The 22,074-nt window shown below is 40.5% G+C and overlaps 1 protein-coding gene across 1 annotated transcript; it reads left to right on the top strand.

Moving 5' to 3' along the window:
- Positions 1-409: 409 nt before the first annotated feature.
- Positions 410-21,632, top strand: LOC118420271 (serine/threonine-protein phosphatase with EF-hands 2-like). The gene is made up of 18 exons (XM_035826999.1): positions 410-466; positions 3,625-4,471; positions 9,856-9,983; positions 11,976-12,021; positions 12,597-12,662; positions 13,165-13,319; positions 13,725-13,839; positions 14,324-14,370; positions 15,014-15,180; positions 15,896-15,932; positions 16,140-16,289; positions 16,673-16,762; positions 16,960-17,145; positions 18,013-18,161; positions 18,574-18,680; positions 19,093-19,256; positions 20,866-20,944; positions 21,378-21,632. Exons 2-18 carry the CDS (start codon positions 4,423-4,425, stop codon positions 21,578-21,580), a joined length of 1,938 nt encoding a protein of 645 aa, XP_035682892.1. The 5' UTR covers positions 410-466; positions 3,625-4,422; the 3' UTR covers positions 21,581-21,632.
- Positions 21,633-22,074: the final 442 nt, after the last annotated feature.

Genomic DNA, 22,074 nt, shown 5'->3' with positions numbered 1-22,074 from the left:
TTTATTTTTACAGTTAAATATATTATAGGAAGGTATTCAACAGCTTAGTCCACATTTTGTTGGTTAAAGAAGCACAAAAGCGGCCAGACGGCTATTCAAAAGAGACACAAGTGAAAAATCGTACGACGCTGGAAAAATTTTGAACACCATCCGATGCGTTGCGATGGCTGATTTTGCTTACGATTTTGCTGCGATTTACTGCGCTCATCGTACGATATGCGGAATATACCATCGCAAGAAATCGTACGCGCTTTGTGACCGGGGCTTTAGTCACGACGAATTGACGCAGCTTCGCTCCCTGATCCTTTAAAACAATCAGAGATCTTTATCAGACACGGGATGTGCAGAGCTAATCTAGCATTAAAAATCTAACAAAGGCCAGCATATCATGTACCTCAAACCGGTTCATCAACTACGTCTACCTTGTATTACTACAAGATGGCGTCATAGCATGCAGCTTGTGTCGGTGAGTTACGAAAAAAAGTTTTTAGATGTCAATAAGAAAGACAAACAGCATGAGGTTGAATAGTTGTCTACTTCTGAGGTGATAGGTTGGGGGTTTTGTCATGCTGATGACACCTGACAAACACGCTAAACCTTTGATGTATCAGTGCATTAGACTTGTTGTACGTACATTCGGCCAGTGGCCTCGACGTACTGTGCCGTATACTAGTATATCAAACAACAACAGTTTTGACAGACGGTAACTATGTTTGACCATTGCATGTGTAATCTTCGCTGTCGTGAATTCTTTAAAAACTCGCCTTGTTGTACAGGTTGGCACAATAATATTTCAAAAGCGCCCCGGGTATTACGAAGAACGTCTAAACCTGGTTACGACTGTTACGCGACAACCAAACGGAAGGTGCTTATTTCTAGACTAAAACATTTGTTATTTTAAACCAGTTATAAAACTGCAGTACCCTCCTTAAAACTAGGGTTTTACCCAGTACGTCAGCACACGTGTGCATCCCAATCGGCCTTTCAACAGCTCCAGTCTGTGTTAGTCTCTAGGGATCAACCTGTCACGTCCTTCTGTCGAGCTAAAAAGGTTAGGTAAGTCTGGCGCGATCTTGAGGTCTTATTTTAAGCACTTGACATCTATTTGTGACGCTTGTTCTGACATTAACTAAATCTGGAATATCAGGGGTTCGTGGCGTCGCCATGGTTTGTCATTGAAGTCTAAAGACATGGCCTTTACGTTTCGGCGAACTACTGTAAATGGGGAAATGTTTGCAGGGTTTCACTTCGCCGCATGGAGAAATTCGAGCTTTCGCGATGGTTAACGTTCTAAATTCGCTGTTGAAAGTGCCACGCAGGGTTTTTACTGTAAATTAGAGATGTTTGCGGGGGTTTTAAGTTCGCGGTCAAGACGTCACCGCGCAAACCGCGAACATGAAACCACTGCGAACATTTCTTCTTTTACAGCACACCAGATGTGATAGGCTGTGTTAGTATGGTCGCTTTAGCCTTTTTAGTGAGATGAAAATGACGGATTTTGTCGAGACGCAAATTACCATCTGTGGCCTTCTCAGATCTGGGATGTTTTGTCAAAATATTTTGTCAGATGACTTTATGTATAGCTTGAAGCATGATTCTTTGTAATTTGTGTAAGTTTTTGTAATTTCAGGTATCGTTGATTTAATTTTTGCGTTGATAACATATGGGCATATTGAAAAACGCCAATATAAATGAATATAGGTGATGCGTGTCCCCTGGTAACATAAATGTGAACAATGAACAACAACAAACAATCTTGACATCCCTGTTGCTAACCGAGGATTTCTATTAATATTTGGCGCGTGTATGGCCCTGTGGTACGATATGTGTGGTTTTTACGTACCTTACCGGTAGATATATTGCCCACTAAGAGCTTATGTTTGTCGCAAACACCAGCTGTTCCTTGTTGGAAATAATTCCAGTGCTAGAGAGAAAGGCATGTGCCGTTGTACTCACGTGGTGGAGAGGTCACCATGTCATAGTATTTAAACAAAGGACATTGCTGGTGTCTTTTGCTTTTTACGTCAACCGTTATCTATGTCAACCATCATTCGGCGTAACATCCCAGCGCCTGAACCGGTATTTCTACACACCAGCTTCGCAGGCACATTGTGCGGCAGCAGCTGGTTATATTACAGTAAACTTCGAACTAAACAAAATAGATAGCTATCAAGTGAGGAGGCCTCTACTGTACTTGGTGCTTACGAGTTCCATTCTGCGATAGTTCTAGAAAAACGACCTTTTAAAGACGACAGTCCTGTGTTGTTAACTCTAAGTACTTGAGGGCAAGACTATTGTAACAGTGGGGGGTTTAAGTATCGCCAAACAGTTAGTTCTTGTTGTCTGAGCTGACATTAGTACTTCAGTACTTAGTTTGTACGTCTATCTGTTAACAGTATTATGCAAACTTAAATGGAAAGGGGCAACAAATGTCTAAAATGATCTAAAAGATCGTCACATTTCATATAACTCTAGTTCACCTTTATCCGTAGGGTAACCTTTATCCGTTCTTTTTAAGAACAATGTATTTAAGGAAATTAAGTCGACAGATGATGGTTTCAAACCGCAATATTTTGAAAATAGTGCAATTTGAAACTAATGTTCTTCGATTTGATATCGCTGGATACCCTATTTAGCAATTACATTGGATATAGGTTACCCCGTGGGCTAACGTTATTTGTCTTAAATTGGTCGCAACACATTTCGCGCCATTCTTTCCTGGCCGATTATATGGGTACATTCACATTGACCCGACCTACTATAGCACAGTCCCTGTGGAGTAAATGACGCACGTCTGGGACAGTTTTAAAGCCTTTTCACTGCCAACTACGTACATATATAATACATTCGGCTCTCAAGTTGGCGTGACAATAGAGTAATAAACTATACTAATGGTGACATCTATAGCATCAAGGTCAACGTACTCAACGGGATGTCACCTATGTTACTACTTATGTCAGCTTCAGGTGCACAGGTAAGACGTTTCAAGTTCAATTTGACCCCCAAAATGGCAATCTGTTGAGAGAGTATAGGACAAACCTTGTCGGAGACGTTAATCTCCAAGCAGATCCTACGGTAGCATAAGATACTAGTAGTATCAAAAGCTGGCTGAGGGGTGAAGCCGGCCTAGGATCCTAGGAGTGTGTTTCGTTACCGGTCTGCCGTCAATGAAATAGGCACGGGCACCGGTAGCGAGACACACTCCTCTGCCAGCTTTTGATACCGTCTTATGCTACCGTAGGATCTGCTTGGAGATTAGGAAAGTGTAACGGTTATGTTGTATTTAATTATATGATTATCGTTGCCTAGCAACGCAGGCATGGTCAATTTAGATGGGAAATTTGAAAAGCCCACACAGCTGTCTTTTTTTAAAATTCTCTGTGATGGCAAAGTTGTCAACTCGCAGTGGTATACTTGTTCCGTTTTACGACAGACACATTGCGTCGTAAATGTACCAGAAAAGTGCCAAACACATTAGGGAGCCTCCTACGACTATTGCATTCTGCACCAGCGCCGCCCACCTCTTAACTTGGTTGCCATATGCGGCACAGTTTGGATCAGAACAGTTTATCTTGAATACGAGATTCTCATTAACAGAAATCTCTCTCCCGTTTTTTTACGCAGGGGCAGCAGAAGATCCATTTGACTCGGAGCGTCATCTGCTGAATGCACGCGGGACCTTCGCTCTTTTGTGGATTACCCGCGGTCCTAAGTGCTTTTTACGCACGGCTTACTGATGTACCGAGAGACCATACAATCGTAATGAGCCTGCCAGCCCAACCGTGAACGGTACGCGCTGCGTCGCTCTCCTCGGCAAAAACGCGATTTTCCGCGGATAGCGCCGCGTCCTTTCCGAAAAGCGAAGATAACTCGTTATCGATAAAGCGTAGACAGCTCGCCTTATTACGGAACGGCAGATCTGGACATCTAAAACGAGAGAAAACCATCTCATCGACCGCGCGACCGGACCATGAAATTCCATTTCCTCTCCGCACACTTCGGTTCAACGGAGAAAACACTGCAGTATATCCCCCAGTGGACGTGAGCGCTGCTGCAGTGGTGGGGCAGGCATCGCTACATCTCTCCCAGGAGTTTTAACCGCTCTGTCTGTGACGTACGATCTTCAAGGTGACTTCTTTAATCCGTGGCAGTGGTAATGCGGAAGAACGCTCAGGCCCACGGTGGACCGTGAGGGACAGGTTCTGACATCGCTAATCGTCTAATGAGGGCCATTTGCATGGAGCACAGTTGCGCATGAGTCGCCACCGTAATGAAATATAAATGCGCGGGAATAAGGCCGGAACGACTTGTGAAGAGGGATCTTTATCAACAGGTTGTGTCGGATACATGACTATCCGCAAGCCGACAGACATATCCTTATCGAATCTCGTTTTGCCAGACACTAGGGCATCGTGACGGAACATGGGTTGCGGGATCTCCATGGAATCCGCGATGACCAAGTCAGAGAAAGGTAAGTTTTGCTTGTCACTATACCAAACGTCATAGTTCCTGTTGTCAGAAGGTCTCCACTCAGTTCTTGAAAACATATTTCTTTTTGAATACGTGGGGAAGCGAAATATTGAGTGGAGACTTGTACATTTCTGCCCGACTGAGCTAAGTGACATGTTTACAAACACACACGTTCGAGCATCATAGTATAGCACATGTATTCAGCTTGGCCTTGCTTCTTGGTGATATTAATCATTATCAAAACTGAGTGAATTGTCTCTCAAAATATGTGTTATGCTCTCTAGCATTACGCCTCCAACCAACATCACGACTCCCATGATGTTTGTATTGTACTTTACATTTCAATTTTCCGTAAGCTCATGTAATGATGTGCTTTGAAAATTGATCAAACCGTGGCCCGCACGGTACTTGGTAGTGATGAATAAGAAATGAGGTTGTCATAATAACATGCTTGCATATAATCTATCGGGCGTTAGTGCAGGCTGAATGCGCTAATTGCTTCTGATCGGTCGTCATCTTCCGTAATATACGCTTCGTTGATTTATGAACATCAAAGAAGAAAGGCGTTTGCGACCACAACACGTGCGCAAAATAACCGCAGTGCCATGCCTCGGATACCACGGTTGGGTGGAAAAGCTTTCAACTCCGCGTGGTAAAAACCATTAAGACTTATCAGGAAAATTGTTACATTAATCATACATATTACATCTATTTACCCAGTCGTGTGTAGATCAGTGCCTTGCCCGCATTACGTTAGAACTGTCTGGTAGATTAAATCATCAACATACCCCTACCGCACACAAGCAGACGACAAAACGTCGTTAATATGGACTTCCTGCGTACGTGGATATTGGTTTCGATAATATCATATTTCGGAATTTTATTGAATAGTCTTTACCGTCCTAATACTGAACGTAACATACGCATTGTAATTTGTAGCTCTAAAAATACGGAATTTGCATGCAGCCCTGAATCTAGCGAATGTGGAGTACATATGTGCAAATATAGTACCACTGTGTCGTATTTTGAAAAATGCAACACTAAAGCTAAGCAACACGGTAGCTGATGTTTGGCAGACAAAATAGAAATTAATAGAAAACACAACGGGAGGTATGCAATTCATACATTAATAACTAATAGATAGTCGTATTAAAGGGAGAATACTACATTAAAAGAGTCCCAGTGGCAGTAATGAGGCTGGAATACTGTAGACCCGCCAATGTGTCTCTCATATATCGTTGATATGTAAGATGACCAATCAATCAATAAAGATATAGTTGTTTTGACATCGAGTAAGGAATAAATGCCAATATCTATCAATTAAGGATCATTGCAGCCTTTTTTTATGAAACTCTACAGTTCTTATGAGGAGTGTGCCGTCCCGACAACAAGACCAATCAATCAATAAAGATATAGTTGTTTGGATATCGAGTAAGAATGTTATGTAAATGCACATATCTACCAATTATGGATCATCGCAGCCTTTCTGTGCCAAAACTCTACAGTTTTAATGAGTAGAGTGTGCCGTTCTCCCTATAACATTCCGAACATGCGCACAATTCCCCCAGCTGCCGGTGACGTGTGCGTGGGAAAGGTTAACGAGCACCCTGGGAACGTTCCCCGTCTCACACCGTACCCTGGGAACGTTTCCTGCCTCACACCGTGAAGCGAAGTGCTTCTTCAAAGGCATTTCTCCTCGGCGAGTGGTTTTGACATTCGACTCGCAAATAATCGCTGACATCACGGAATTTGATCTTAAACGCGGTTTTACAATCTTGATATCCGGCGGCAGATTGAGCTTTAGCTTTGCTATCCCTCAAGCTGATGGTATTATAAAATCCACTTTTCTTTTATTTCTTGATAGCTTTACTAGGACTTCAATCTTGTGTTGGTGTTTTTTCAATAATTTGTCTGACCCTTACCTCTACCCCACAACCTCAATTAAAAGCGGTCAGCTGGAGTTCTTCCTGAAGAAATAAAGGCACAAACAAACAAACTTTAGCAAACAGACAAACAAACAAACAAACAAATAAACAAACGAAAGTAGGTATCTCTGTGTCATACGGGTGAAACGTAAACAACGTTATGTCTCCAGGCATATGTTTAAATCATGGGTTCTCTCTCATCAAATCTATCAAGCACACTATTTTAAGGCTTGCGGAAACAAACGTTACCACCTCCAACAGAACGTACTACTCACTTTTCTGTCACTTGTAAACTTGTATGCTGAATATGCAAAGATTGTTCTTCTGTGGAATTCCAAGTGCGAGACAAAGAATTATGTCTTTTCTTTGGTAGTTGATGCAATACTTAATTATCAAGGCCTGTTTTTCATAGCCAATGAAGGAGACCGAGTCGCCCCTTCTGTTCTCCATACAAAGTATACAAAGCTTAAGGACCTAAAGTCTTTACCAATATCTTCTTCAAGTTCCATGTCAGGTGAGTGCTAGGCACCACTAGCTCACTGTCTGCTGCTGTCATCTCTTCCTACAGTTCTGCCTCCTTCTTCCTCTCCTGGGACCAGGCAGCCATCTCGTCTCTCTCTGCCTTCGAATTCTTTCTTTGCTCCATTTTCTTCTTCTGTCGTTTCTGTCTTTCTCCCTCCTGCTGTCTGTGGCTGGCCTTTTCTGCTGCCAGTTTCATACCTATGATAGATAACAAGTGAGGTACACAATTAGAGCATTAGAACACTCACAAGTACAACCATGTGTTTTTTTACCTTTGCCAGAATGGCTAAGGTTATGTTTTGGGCTTGTGAGTCTGTGTGTGTGTCTGTCTGTCTGTTAACAGCATAACTCAAGAAGTCTTGGATGGATCCCGATAATATTTGGTAGGTTGGTAGGGGTCGGGAAAATGAAGGTCAAGTTCGATAATGGGCCCCCTAGCGGCTTGCTAAGGTACTGCAGCAGAACCTCAAATTTTGATATCTCGTGTTCTGGACATGCTGTGATCATGATTTTTGAGTGGTAGATAGCCCTCGAGGCAGAGGGTAAGTGCTGTGAGTTTGGGCCCCCTGGAACTGCAGGCGCCGGTTTCCTTTCAAACTTTGGATGAGAATAACTCTACAACGTGTTGACGGATCGTCATGATTTTTGGTATGTAGATAGAATGAGTGATGACTTACATAATGGTATACTAATTATGCAAATCAGCAGCTAATTTGCATAATTAATGAGGAAAAATTATAAATCCACTACATTCCATGATAGGACTTTCAAACTTGTCACATATGTAGCTGGGAAGGAGAAAAATGTCGACAGATATCAATTATGCAAATGATGACCTCTTTTGCATAATTAATGAGAAAATATGAACATGTTGACGGATCATCATGTTTTTTGTATGTAGGTAGCGTAAGTGAAGACCTACATAATGAGATAACAATTATGCAAATCAACAGCTAATTTGCATAATTAATGAGGATATTTTATAAATTCACTACATTCCATGATAGGGCTTTAAAACTTGTCACATATGTAGCTGAGAAAGAGAGAAATGTCAATACATATTTATCATGCAAATGATGATCTCATTTGCATAATTAATGAGAAAATATTAACGTGTTGACGGATCGTCATGATTTTCGGCATGTAGATAGCCTAAATGAAGACTTACATAATGTGATACTTATTATGCAAGTTAACAGCTAATTTGCATAATTGATTAGGAAAAGTTCATAAATCCACTGCATTCCATTATAGTACTTTCATCAAAGTTGTCACATATGTAACTGAGAAAGAGGGAAGAGAGTAAGAGGTGTATTTAAAGACTTTGAAAGAGAATAAGTCAAGAATGGATCAAAGGATCATCATGATTTTGGTATGCTGATAGCTTAAGTAATGCTTGATACAATTTGATATCAATTAATTGTAAATTGGGATCTAATTTGCGTAATAAATGCCGAAATTTTATAAACCAACTCCAAGCATATAATTATAAAGAAAATGAAATGAGTAACGTATTTGTCTACAGACATCATTCTACATAACAAACCTGGTTTATTTGGCAAAGGTATGTGTTCGTGGAACTCTAGTTTTCCATTAATTTCTCTGACCCATACCTCTTCCCTCACGATCTAGTTGAATAGCGAAATGCAGGCCAATTTTGAGTTTTTACTACATGGATAAAGGCCCAAACAAACAAACAAACAAAAGAAAGTAGGTATCTCTGTGTCATAAAGGTGAAACGTAACGTTGCGTCTTCAGTCATATGTTTAAAACAGAATCATTATGTTGGCTTTTGCCTATGGGTCCCGTCTCTCTGCCAGGCACGCTGTTTTGTGGCTTGCGGAAGCAAATGTTACCACCTCCCACAGAACATACTACTCACTTTTCTGTCACTTATTCATTCATTCATTCATTCGGGCCGAAGGACCTGAGAGCTGCAGTTCGATGTGTGCGGTGACAAGTGAGTATCGGCGACTGCACAACGGCAGGCAGTAACAGTTAGTTGTCTCCGTGTACGAAGGCTTTGTTTTTCGTGTGTCTGGATGTTTGTGCTCTTGTGTGTCAATAGTTACGTGTATACGCTTTCAGTAGACTGACTGAATGGGAAGATAGAATGAAAGTCAATAGGTTATGAAGGATCTACTGATTCACGTGGAATGTTGATGTCTTGTTTTTGGTTTGTCTAATTGTCTGTGCTTTCGCAGTTCTATATGTTTCATTTACATGTACTTGTCACTTTCCCGCGTGACAAGAAGTGACCAATGTCAATCAAAACCTTATTTGTATGATTAATGAACTACAATTAAACAAGACATACGGGAAACTATTTCACTAAGTTGTGAGGTCGTCTAGCTCTTGTTTGTCTATAGATCGGTTCCAGATCAAACACACAAGTGGTTGCAGAATGGTTTAAAAGTTTTTTGGGGAATCAAACGCTGTCTTTTTTTACGGCATTGTGGCATCATATAACACTTCATCTATTACAAGTAGTTGTGTATACATATGGTATACAGCGCTTGGATTCATAAGCTACAATTCTTACAAGAGCCATAGATGGATATCTTATGTAGATTGAATCGCATGCATTATGGGATAGCGAATGGCCTTGACTATTGATAACCTACGGGACAATGACACTACAGAAGTCATTCAGGTACAGGGATGAGTATTGAAAACGGCCCGACGTTTTAGACAGCATCCTTCCTCTTTCGTCAGTGACTGAACAGAACCCGACAATTGAAATGGCAACAACAGAACTACTGTATGTATGAAACGTTGTTTGAAATGTCTGCTGTCATCTGCTGTCAGAAACGTCTGGCCGTTTTCAATACTTGTACAGGTACTTGAGTAAATTTTACATGGAGTATGGAGTACCTAATGTCTAACCTTCATCGACGTCTGTTTGAATGGACAATGAGTCTGAATCGTTTTGTTCCAGCGATGAAGGCGGCGATACTCATCCAGAGATGGTACCGGCGCTACCTGGCCCGGCTGGAGGCACGGCGCATGTGCACATGGAAAATCTTCCAAAGTATAGAGTACCACAATGAACAGGACCAGCTGAAGGTATTGTGTTTACTGGTGTGTTACTTGTATAATGGGGTACTAAACTCCAGAAGGGAGCGTTATTTTCCAATAGATTATGTATCGATAAATTCACAACCAGCAACTTCAGAATTTCAGTTGTGGTGAATTACGAGATATGCACATGTGTTTGTAAAAGCATTATGCAGAACCTACCCTTTCATTTCCTATACGTATAGATACTGCCTTCATCGTGAATATCTTCGGCATAAATAAGGGGCGATGTGCACACCATAACGGCCAATTGTTCACAAGATATCAAAGAACACATAACAACACGAGTCTTTAACATCACCCCTCAAATCGATTTTCTAACCGAACTTTTGTCAGGCCATTGTATACAGCCATGGACTGAGCTTACTTGATTTGATTAAAGAGTAATTGGGGAGCTAAGCACAATACTGAATGCTTTTTCATATACGCAAGACTAATGGGTACTTAATCGTATAATGTGAAGTATCATGCATGTTTACTTCCTAAAATTAAATCTATCGGAAAATAACACTCTCTTGTGGAGTTTAGGACTCCTTTAAGTACATGTGTGCAACGTGGTCCGATACACTGCCAAATATCAGTGAGACATGGAGACTCACTCCGAAAAATTATGATTTGATTTGCTGGGAGATAACTGGTTTATATCACCTGTTTTGTCCCCCTCCCATTCAGTGTAATTGAAAATAAGTAAATGACTAGATAAAGGGAATGTATAAAGAAGAATCACATCAATCGTGTATTTCTGTTACGTCGCAAAGCCGGGCGTTTTTCATAATCAATTTGGAGAGAACTTGTAGTTGTACGAGGGTGAGTCAGAAAGTAATGCAAGTGGTTTCATAACAGACTCGTTTTTTGATCGAATGAGTTCAAATTTGGCACAAAGGTAGAGGCATATGTCCTCTTGAGATTAAAATATCTAAATTTGTTGTTCATTATTTTATGACTGACTGACCAGCTTTCAAGATGACCATACCCTAGGAATCCCGTCAGAAGAAAAGTGAGGTCCAATTAACGTACAATTAACGATTTCCCTAAACCAATTTTTGCTATTGTAGGAGAGTGAACCTGCACATGTAATAAGCTGCATTTCTCTATAACCCACGTGCTTATTTTCAACTCTGAAATCCGATCAGTTTTTCTTTTTTCGTTGCTGAAGTAGAGTGAGGTATACACGGTCGTCTGGGTCATGAGATTTGTGGTGTTATGATTAAAAGTTTCTGTAGCCTTCTTTCCCCATTAACAAAGAGGAATAAAACTTAGCACCCTTTTTGGCCTTTAAACAGTTAATAACTGTGTAAAGTTTCGTTTCTTTTGGTTAATGGAAAAGTAGTCTTTTAACCAACAACTCACGAATTCGTGTATCAATCCAACAGCTCTATATCACAACTTACTCCATCCTAGCAGCTGTAAATGAGGAACCATTGAGAGTTCAGAAATGAAAATCGGCATGCATCATATAGAGACATTTGGTATCATATATGTGTAATTTTAACCTCCTACAGTGATTTTCAGTGGGTCAAATTTAGAGGAATTCATAGTCTGACAAGCTACCAAGGGTGTGTTCATCTTGAAATCAACTCAGTTGCTCATAAAATGATAAAGACCAAATTTAGAAAATTCAATCTCAAGAGGACATATGCTTCTACTTTTGTGCCAAATTTCAACTCAATTGATTAAAAAACGAGTCTGTTATGAAACCACTTGCATTACTTTCTGACTCACCCTCGTAATTGATAATCCATGGTCCAGGGAAATGCAAAGTGTTGCTTATATTCTTGTTGCTGCAGTCTTTCAAGAAAAGAAACGGTTTTCGTCATGGCAATCGTATCGAATAAGCCTTAGTGATTTGCGCACGTGTGTTGCATGTTAAATTTAGTCATGATACATAAAATGTAACTCAACGGTTTGCTTTAAAACTTTAACAAACTGGCCCTATGTAATTCATCTTGAGTTGTTACTGAGAGATTTTCTATTTTGCAGCTTCATAATTTCTTCATTGATATGATGGATCATGTAGGAGACCATGGTGAGTAAACTAGCTCTCCTTGCGTCTGCTTGGTTCTTTCTTTGCTATACCGACTAGTGACTTACCAAGCTGATGAAACTGTTCACAAACAAACAAACAAACAAACAAACAAACCGTCGATGCTTCATTTGTGTGCTTTTTCATTCAATTGTGATATCATATAGAGCGTTTCTTTGCAAAATCTTGCCCGAAGGCTAATTGTACGAAATAGGAGTAAGGTCATTCAGTACATAACATTAGTTTTCTATCTACTACATGTACAATGTACTACGTTTACTATTGTAAAGTTTGACTTCTTCTTTGAAGGCAGTGGTTAATGAACTGTCCCGCTTTCTGAAAAATGAATGGGTTTTGTGATTTGAGTAAAAATGTGGTTTGGTGATGTTGAGGCAACAGTTTGAAATGATCTGTTTCTTTCGGCCTCGTAGTGAGAGCACTGGCTAATAAAGTGTATTTCATATTCCACTGCATTCATTGGACAATATAAATTACACAACCTATTATGTACAGGTAGGTTTTTATAACGACTTGTGATGAGATTGTAATGTGGTCATGTTGTTTCCGTCTCCATGCAGGGCCCATTCTACAAACCCAGAAGAAGTCTCCGTTCCCAGTCCTGTTACAGAAAGACTTAACCTCAGGTGAGAAATCTCAGTGATTATTCACATGCACGAAATACATATGTGTTATGTTGGATGTCCATCGCACTGCGAAATACATATACGGTGAAGGTATACATGACAGATTTTGGCGTGGAGTATGGAGACCTAAGTCCCTTACCATAGGGTCAGGCCACATTCGCCATGGCATGGGTCGTCGCACGATTTGGATGTCGTATGTCGTAGGGTTTTCGTGGAGGTTCTGACAGAACCACAGCCGACAATGATAGCCTTTTAAAGACATAATTTATATCTTACGACAAATCCACGACTAACCGAGTTTATGATCGTACGACGATCGCGCGACGACTGTGACCAGGTCCTCAATGAGACAGAAAACGTTTCTATCTAGATCAGACTTCTTTATATAAGGTATGTTATGTATGGTATGTATTATTGATAACAAACGTTCGCTTGAACATTTAATCTTAGTCACGCGGTTGTTATTTCATGTACTGCATGTTTGCTCGTGGTTTGACCCAAGGAGGAGTCAATGGAACACATGACGAGTCGGAAGAAGACCTGGTATCGGACTACGAGAGCATCCCAGTTGCTCCCGACTACACAGGACTGCGGCTGGACTTCCCGCTGACTGTCACCCAGGTCACGCAGATGGTGGAGTACTTTCAAGAAAAGAAGGTAAGAGTTATTGTCTCACTGCAGTCCTCCAAAACGAAGTATTTTTTAGGATATCGATTGCAAGGAGCCCCGGTAGTAGAAATCGGATGGTACCCAGGCTAGGGTCGAACAGGAGATAACTAATTAATCGCATTAACTTGTCTAATATTTGTTTCCCATTGGACTATTAAAATTCTCTTTATCTCATTTACATATCAATCAAAAGTTGGGATATAAAACCTGCTCTCCGACTTCAGTGTCATTGAGGAAATATATCGGGTGTCATCTGAAATCATATCTATTTGCTTGAGTAATTGCTATTTGGTGATTAATGAGTAAATATGGGATTCGTTTTGACTATAATTAAGTCTAATATAGCAGAAGTATATATCATGTAACGTTAACGTTAATGTATATATTTTTAAGGCTCTACATGCCCGATATGCCGTTCAACTTCTGCATGAAGCACGCAAGCGCCTGAGACTCATGGGCAACATAACCAGAGCAACCACCGGAGTATTACACGACATAACGATATGTGGTACGTAGTGCGCTGTGCATTTTATAAAGGACTGTCACATGGTGCTCAAATGCACTGTACATAGCTGGTATCACGTTTTTTGCGTCGAAGAACTAACATACAAATCATTCATATTGTAAAGATTCGATACGTTATTTCCGCCGTACACAAAATAAAGCTCTTACCAACAAGCTTTCGATCAGTCCTCTGATTCTTGGCAAGTCAAAATGACCCGAAACCTATGTTAGGTGACTTGACTACACGTCAAAGATACCTAGTTGCATGGCTGTATCGACCCCCTTCTCCAAAGATGTACTGCACTGTTTCTCTTAGAACGTAATCCTACTCAGTGTATTTAGAATGCTGCATAAAATCTCTACATAATCAATTACCGTTCTAGATAGACCTCTTTCTACAATTAACATCATTCGCAATCACTCTAATATTTGTGAATGAAAACGATGCACATGTATATGCTCATACACTTCATCTTGCTCGCTTCCAGGTGACCTACACGGCAGTCTTGATGATTTGTTCGTCGTCTTTTATAAGGTAAATTTCAGCATACTTGGTTAGTGGTGGGCAATACCATCGAACAGTGACAAGGAACAGGCTGTGGCATCGGGCGTGGCGTAACTGGTAGAGCTTTCGGCTCGGAATCTATGGGTCCTGAGTTCGATTCCCACCGTGTCCCCGACGTTGTGCCCTTGGGAAAGGCACTTTACACGACTTTCCTTCTGTCTGTACCGTGTATGTGGCATTGTTAATATAAGTTACAAAACTTGAGTGCAGTGCCACATCGTCCTCGTCTGTCCAAAAGCAAATAGAAAAAAAAAAAAAAAAACAGGCTGTGGCACCTATAATGTGGGGTGGTGAGAGTCATTTCTGTAAAAGAAAAGCTGTCAACAGTGAGAGTGGTTATGCGTTTGATGCATACAAAGACCAACGTTGTCTTGTGGATAGGATTGTTAACTTAAAATGAGTATACCTAGCTTCGGTTAGGACGTCCTTTCGTATGGGACAAGCCACACGAAAAGAATAGTGGTGCTTTCCTGTGTGAGTGGTTCAAACCAGTCTGGGCTTACACAGCGAATATGCGAAACAAACAAACAAACAAACAAACAAACAAACAAACAAAGAGAATGATAGAAAACTGATAGCATATTGTGTTATCATATCTGTTATGTTTTTCCAGAATGGCCTTCCCTCTCCTGAAACGCCGTACGTCTTCAACGGTGACTTTGTGGACCGCGGGCCTCACTCCGTGGAAATCGCACTTCTTCTACTGGCCTTCCTCTTAGTTTATCCAAACCAGGTTTTCCTGAACAGGGGCAACCACGAGGACTATCACATGAATCTCAGGTATAGTGAGTAGGCTGCTCTTTCACTTAATCTGTACGTGTATTGTGTAATGGCTTTCACTCATAAGAAAGTCGCGTGATATAGCAGAACATGGCTGTTTTCTATTCATATTAAAATTTGTAACTTTCCTTCAACACAAAAGCAATATGCTGATATGACATCGAATTGTCGAACGCTCATACGTCGCGACGTGATTCAATTACTCGGAGCATGTGCATGATGTGACGTTTTATATTCAGCTGTTGTAATAAAAAAAATGAAATTAGGATAGCATTCACTTACGGTTGCCCCTCCCCACTCTACCTCAGGCCTGTGTTATCCAAGAGTCACGATGACCGCATATGAACCGACATATGACAGTACTTTGGCATTTCAGTCGTGACTCAAGCATTACAACATTAGCCGATAACAGATACCAACTTAGCCTTCATCCGAAAAGACGATAGTTTTATCCATTAATGTACATCCTAAAATGAGTGCTGCCTACTTAGCATTGGTCTATTGGAGCTCATTGTGTAATGAATGAAAAGTCTTAATCGTCACATTACTGAAATAGAGAGTATTAACTAAATTTATCAACTTTATAGTGTTCTTCTTTAGCCGGGCTGACTTTACTTAACATCCACATAGAAACTGTTTGTCCACAATTTATTATCGAAATGCCATGTCGATGATTGGTAAGAAGTAAGATATTCATACCTTCTGTATTTTACAGATACGGGTTTATCAAAGAGATTATAGTGAAATACAAGGTAAGATGTACGGGAATAAGATGTAATGAATTTTTTTCTTGAATTTGAATTTCTTTCTGATCATGTTTTTTTATGATCTGAGACGTCTGTGCTAAATGTTTTATGATTTAATGCTTCAAAAGGTAAATCATTAAAGCAGCCATCATTCGATACAGTGACATTGCGACATTGTGAGTTAAGATCAATTCTATTTATGTTTCGTTCCAGAAAAATGCGACTGTTATGGTGAAAAACTTCAGAGATGTCTTCAGCTGGCTGCCGCTCGCCACCATCATTGATAAAAAGATTTTTATAGCTCACGGTGGAATATCTGATACAACTGATCTCGAATGCCTCGCTTCCCTCGAAAGACATAAGGTACGGTTTCGCATTCTGATATTGTATCACTATTCTTAAATTTTAAGATTAGTTAATGCTTTACATTGCGTGTGGAAATAAAGCGTTTGAAGTCCCTACAACCTCGCATTCTTTAACACTGGATATCAACTTCTAGACTGTAACTATTGAATTAACCATCCAAGGGCTAAGACATAAACTTCTACAAGACATGCAGTTTCTCTTAGACGATGCCCGTTGAATTCAACTTTCCCAGCAGCAAGATCTTCGTCTGAAACGAAACGGCTATTTGGTCGCAACATATTGAGTGAAATCCATGTCGAAATCGCAACCATCGCAATCTCTGACGATGTGAAATTTACAATCAACACTAATAACATTGCTGTTATCGTCTTTGTTTTCAGTTCATAACAGCCTTGATGCCGCCGACTTCTGACGAGGACCCACTAGGCATCCTGACGGGCAGGGAGAAAATAGATCGAGAATGGAGACAGGTCAGTGAAATTCTACATCCACTTTGTACTTGTAGTACTGCAATTTAAAATTGCTCGATATTGTATCGCCTTATTGAAACTAAAGAGAAGAACAAACCACGTATGGAATCCATAACTTCATGTATTTGATTAACATGCTACAAATTTATATTAGCGTCTTGTTCAACCTTTAACTGCGTTAAGTGTATGTACTCTAGATTCTTGACTTGTTGTGGAGCGACCCGCGCGGGAAGCTGGGGTGCGGCCCCAACACGTTCCGTGGGGGCGGGTGTTACTTCGGTCCTGACGTCACCGGTAGGTTCCTCAAGGACAACGACATGCAGCTCATCATCAGGTCGCACGAGTGCAAGTACGAAGGATATGAGTTCACACACAATAACCAGGTGAGGGACAAGTTCTGGTAAAAGCAAAGACCAATATCGATTCCATGTCTAATTTACCTCCGGGTTTTGTTTTCGGTGTGTCTGCAAGTGCGAAGGATATGAGTTCACACACAATAACCAAGTGAGGGACATCTCCTAATAGAAATAAAGACCAATATCGTTTTCATGTCTGATTTTACCTCCATGACCATGAACAAGGGTTATGTTTTCGGTGTGTCTACAAGTTTGAAGGATAAGAGTTCACAAACAATGACCAGGTGTGTGAGGGACATCTCATATCTCCAAGCAGATCTTGCAGAGGCATAAGATAGTCATCTATTTGCAAAATCATGCCCAAAGGCTAACTGCATGAACATTCTCATGAGAAAGCGAAAAATACATGACCTAATGTCTAATCAACTAAAGGTGTATCTACATATTGCTTTTGAAGTAGCCAATGAACGCCTTTGCCGGCTTAACTCCTTCCCCAGCTTATGATACTATATTATGCCACCGCAAGATCTGTTTGGAGACTAAGCCGAATAGTAATACGTGTAGTGGACTTTGGACAAGTTAGGGATAAAAGACTAGTTGGCGTTAATTGGCCTAGGAGTGTTGGCCGGCCTGGCGGTGGGGAAATAACTCCTTTGCAGGCCGACTCTCCTAACGTACTTTGACCATATTTGTCCAATTTCTACTACAAGACCACCGATCCGCAGAGCCTGGTCGGAGGCTAATGTTTGTGCATGTTTGTGTCATGAATTGTACATGCCATAACCAGCAATCTTATCGAGTACTGATAACCGTTAGCAGGTTCTTCTCATGCAGATTTTGGTTGATTGTGCTAACGAATGAACACATCTCGTCCTTCACTCTTTTCTCACGAAGGTCCTGACCATATTTTCTGCGTCCAACTACTACGAAGAGGGGAGTAACAGAGGCGCGTATGTTAAGATCGGCGCGGACCTTCAGCCCCGTCTGGTACAGTACATGTGCACATCGTTCCACATGGAGAAGGAGATGGCGTTGTCGCAAAGGTCTGAAAGGTGGTAGCAAAAAATATTTAAACACTAACAAGTGGTGAAACCTGTGGTGTAATTCACATTTCAACCTGCTAAAATTCTCTATTAGACAACTAATCCTTTCATTAATCTCCTATTCATTGTTTGTTTCTACATTTTTGATTTTTTAGTTGTTACATTTCTTATGATGTTATATTTCTATTTCTCTACCGGTATTTGCTTTGTCATCAATTATTGAACTATCATTATTTATTTCCAAAGTTATCATTTTGTTAATCGGTATATTGCACTGGGTCATCTTATTGTTTGATGTATAATTTTCATATCTATTCAATTACGACTATTATAGATATAAAACCATATCTGTTATATGCTGGTGAAATGATAATTATCTAATAAACTATTTTGTCTTTGCCCGACACGTCAGAATAAGCATCATTGAGAAGGCAGCTATCGTGTACCTGAAGGAAGAATGCTATGCAAACAAAACTGCACTCATGGAGGCCTTCCGCCAAATGGACCCGTCAGATGAAGGTGAATATGTCTTTCAAGATCTAGTTAGTATTTCACTTTTTGCCTCCGTGAAAACAGAGGTATAGTTTTTGGTTTGTTTTGGTGTGTGAGCAAGTCTGTTTCCACTTTCTTGGGCCCAAGGTTGGCCTGGTTGGCGGAAAATGGTTCAACTGGAGACTTGTTGTAGGATGAAAACGCTGGTTTGGCCCAGGCCCAAAGTTGTTGGTACAGGGACCCAAAATCCCCTCGGAAAATAGCAGGAAATTCACTCTAAATTCACAAAAGACTGGATTCACAAACATTTTGTGTAGAAATAGATTATTCGATTTCTTGTTTGTTAAAAATTTATCATTTTCTTGTCATTGATTCCACATCGAAATGTTTATGTACCAAAAATATACATGTAATCTTACGTGTTTCTGACAACATGTAGGCGTGATAACGTTACGTCATTGGATCCAGACGATGACGTCGGTTCTAAACTTGGACCTCCCATGGAGGGCTCTGAAGAACCAGCTTGTGACGACACCTGATCGAGACCTGGTTTCCTACAAGAGTCTTTTTGAAACGTTCGCTGTGTCACACCGGTTTAAGGAGGTGAGATTCTTACTTCACCCTTTGTATTTGACGGAACTTTAGGAGCACTATTCATTAGTATAACGAGCGATCGCTATTGTTGTTTATATCCGGGGTATTCGACGGCTGGTTCCTACCCGGACGTCAGTAGATTGGATTGAAAATTGATATTTAAATTAGCAGATCAAATTACTGGTTAATATGCAAATCGATATTTTGCAAAACACCTATATTGTTTCATCATCCCGAATTTAGTTCAGTGTCTAGACAGGTTCTCTTGAATCAGACATTCACTGTAACGTTGTACGAATATTCAGATATGTTTCAGCTTGTGAGTTGATAGAATGAATGAATTTTATTGCTCAACAATCGCACAGGGTACAATGTATGGCAACCAATAACAACTAATAGCTATACAGACAATAGTACTAAGAGGCTACAAACAAAACAACAACAAGACATTATCGATAAGGCCATGTTGATTTGATTATATGGATGACATCCTCTGGGAACTCCAAAACTGATGCGAGCGAGCGAATAAAAAAAAAGTTTGGCAAAAAAAAAAAAGTTGCCTTCAGTATGAAATCAAAGTTGCCAGGAAGGTTGAACATAGGACTAAACACACATAGTATAGTACACCAACAGTTAGGTGTAGCTAAGGGACCAGTAAATCATACGGGTGCAAAACATTTTTTTCTCCTTGGACCAATCCGAAAAAAAACGGACCTGAAAAAAAAATCAGAGGAACAGGTTTCGCCAATTACAAAATGGACACACTATGTCGGCACACATTTGGGGTCTTAACGGGGGCCAAGAAGACAACAAGAGCGAAGTCAAGAAGAGTTTATAGTCAATTGTACCAAGTTTCTACAGTCAAAGGTACAGAGACAGCTAGCCTTTATTACATGGAGATGGGATTTTATATTAAAATGTCAGTGGGAGTCCAATAATCCAACAAACAGATTCTTTTGTAGCAAAATTGACCAATTACCATTGTTTTGAGTATTGCCAGTTCTCAAGTTTCCACAGACAATAAGTTCCAGGTTCAGGTCCGGACCTGGAAATGATCCTCTTGACCTGAATTTTCTGTACTGGTACCTCCCCCTATACAACCAACAATAGATGTTTTCTTTCTGTCCTTTCACATCTTATTCTTTGACTTTAGATTTATTTTGGCATTCTATGGCATAAGTTATCTGTTTTCTGATACTTGTTTTTTCAATCTACTCTATTTGTGCTCATTTTACAGCTGCTTTGCACAATGTTTTGTGTGGTCGATTTTTTTTTTTTTTGGAAACGGCCGAAAATTGGTGCGAGCGCGGATGTCATTCATATAATCAAATCAACATGGCCTAACAGTACAGTTATGTATGATTAATCTGGTCTCGCATTTGGAATACATTATAAAGAAACTGGCCTACGTAGACGGATATATGAGATGAACATGAGAGCAATACATGGAAAATATCGCTTTCTGCACCAGCGAGAGAGATGTGTGTTTTGGTTCTAATATTCTTAAACAATGTTTCTCTCTCTTTACTGTAGGTAGGACATTTCATAACAAAGTGGATGATAGATTTATGACGAATGTAAAAGTTACTGTTTTTTTTTCAATTCCATGCCGTGCCAGACAAATTTTACTGAGGCTATGTACAGATGTCGGTACGAGCTGGAGACGATATTCAGGGCCATGGACAAGGACAACTCAGGTAGTCTTTCTTCTACATTTGTACATTTTCAGACCGACAAACTTGAGTTTAGCAACATACATTTGAATACTATGCACATGGTGTTATCTTTTAAATTCTACTTAAATCAATAACTCCACCCCAAGTAAAATTAGTAAAATATTCGTGACGTTGGCTATAAATACAAATGTATTGTTTTCGGGTTTCTTGTTTGTATGTATGTATGTATGTTTGCTTGTTTGTCTCGATCGGTGCACGTGTGTGTTCAAGTTTTTCCCCACTGGCCCTTTTGTCTTTGTTTGTTCCCGTGCTGAGTTGTAACCATAGAATGGTAGGATGCAACGGTTGAGATGGTCTGCGTTCACAGTCTTAGGCGACGATTTGGGGCATGTAATTTGTGTGAATTTAAATTAACTAGTTCAAAAATGAGATCTTCAATTTCTGTCACCGTCAGGGTTTATTTCCATGGACGAATTTAAGGAGTCCTGCCACATACTGTCCAAACACATCAACACCCCACTCCCTGATGACGTCATCAAGGACATGGCGCACAGCATGGACTTCAACCATGACGGCTGCATCGACTTTAACGAGTTTCTAGAGGCCTTCCGATTGGTCGATGGAGACCTCAAACGGCCAGGTCCGGAGGAGACGTGACGTAGGGTGGTGATACAAACTATCGTGGACGATAGCCTCTACCGGGCTCCACAGGTCGCTGAAATACTGTGGTAGAAATTGGCCAAATAAGACAGAAAATGCGCCAGAGGAATTAGATGGCCGTGGAGTACAGTTTGCGACCTTATCTGGTGTGTTTTTTTTGGTCTTATTTGGCTAATTTCTACTATTTTTCCAGCGACCTGTGGAGCCTGGTAGAGGCTACGTGGACGGTACACCCATAATGTGCAATTAAACCTGTACAAGTGACCGCCTCTAGATCTATGTAACGAGCACCTGGTTAATGTGACCTGTCAGATGGTGCCTTAAATAAATTTTCCCGCTGACACAGGCATTAAGAAACCTGTCTATAGTGGACCCCTATCTTCACAGTCCAGATACTCTGGGTCCCCTGAGTGGTCTTCTTGGGCAGTTTTGACCGTACATTACTGCCATTGAATACAGTAAGAAAATCAACAGCAACGTTATGATTGAAT

The sequence above is a fragment of the Branchiostoma floridae genome, chromosome 7 (genome assembly GCF_000003815.2).
Source record: "Branchiostoma floridae strain S238N-H82 chromosome 7, Bfl_VNyyK, whole genome shotgun sequence".
NCBI lineage: Eukaryota > Metazoa > Chordata > Leptocardii > Amphioxiformes > Branchiostomatidae > Branchiostoma > Branchiostoma floridae.
Note: the sequence above shows the minus strand (reverse complement) of the source record. Positions and strands in the feature narration are given on the sequence as shown.

Excerpts from the sequence above, each read along its gene's own strand:
- LOC118420271 (XM_035826999.1), top strand. The coding sequence starts at position 4,423 with ATGGGTTGCGGGATCTCCATGGAATCCGCGATGACCAAGTCAGAGAAA. Across the intron at positions 13,840-14,323 it reads ACACGACATAACGATATGTG|GTGACCTACACGGCAGTCTT; the intron begins GTACGTAGTGCG and ends GCTCGCTTCCAG. Across the intron at positions 15,181-15,895 it reads GACTATCACATGAATCTCAG|ATACGGGTTTATCAAAGAGA; the intron begins GTATAGTGAGTA and ends TGTATTTTACAG.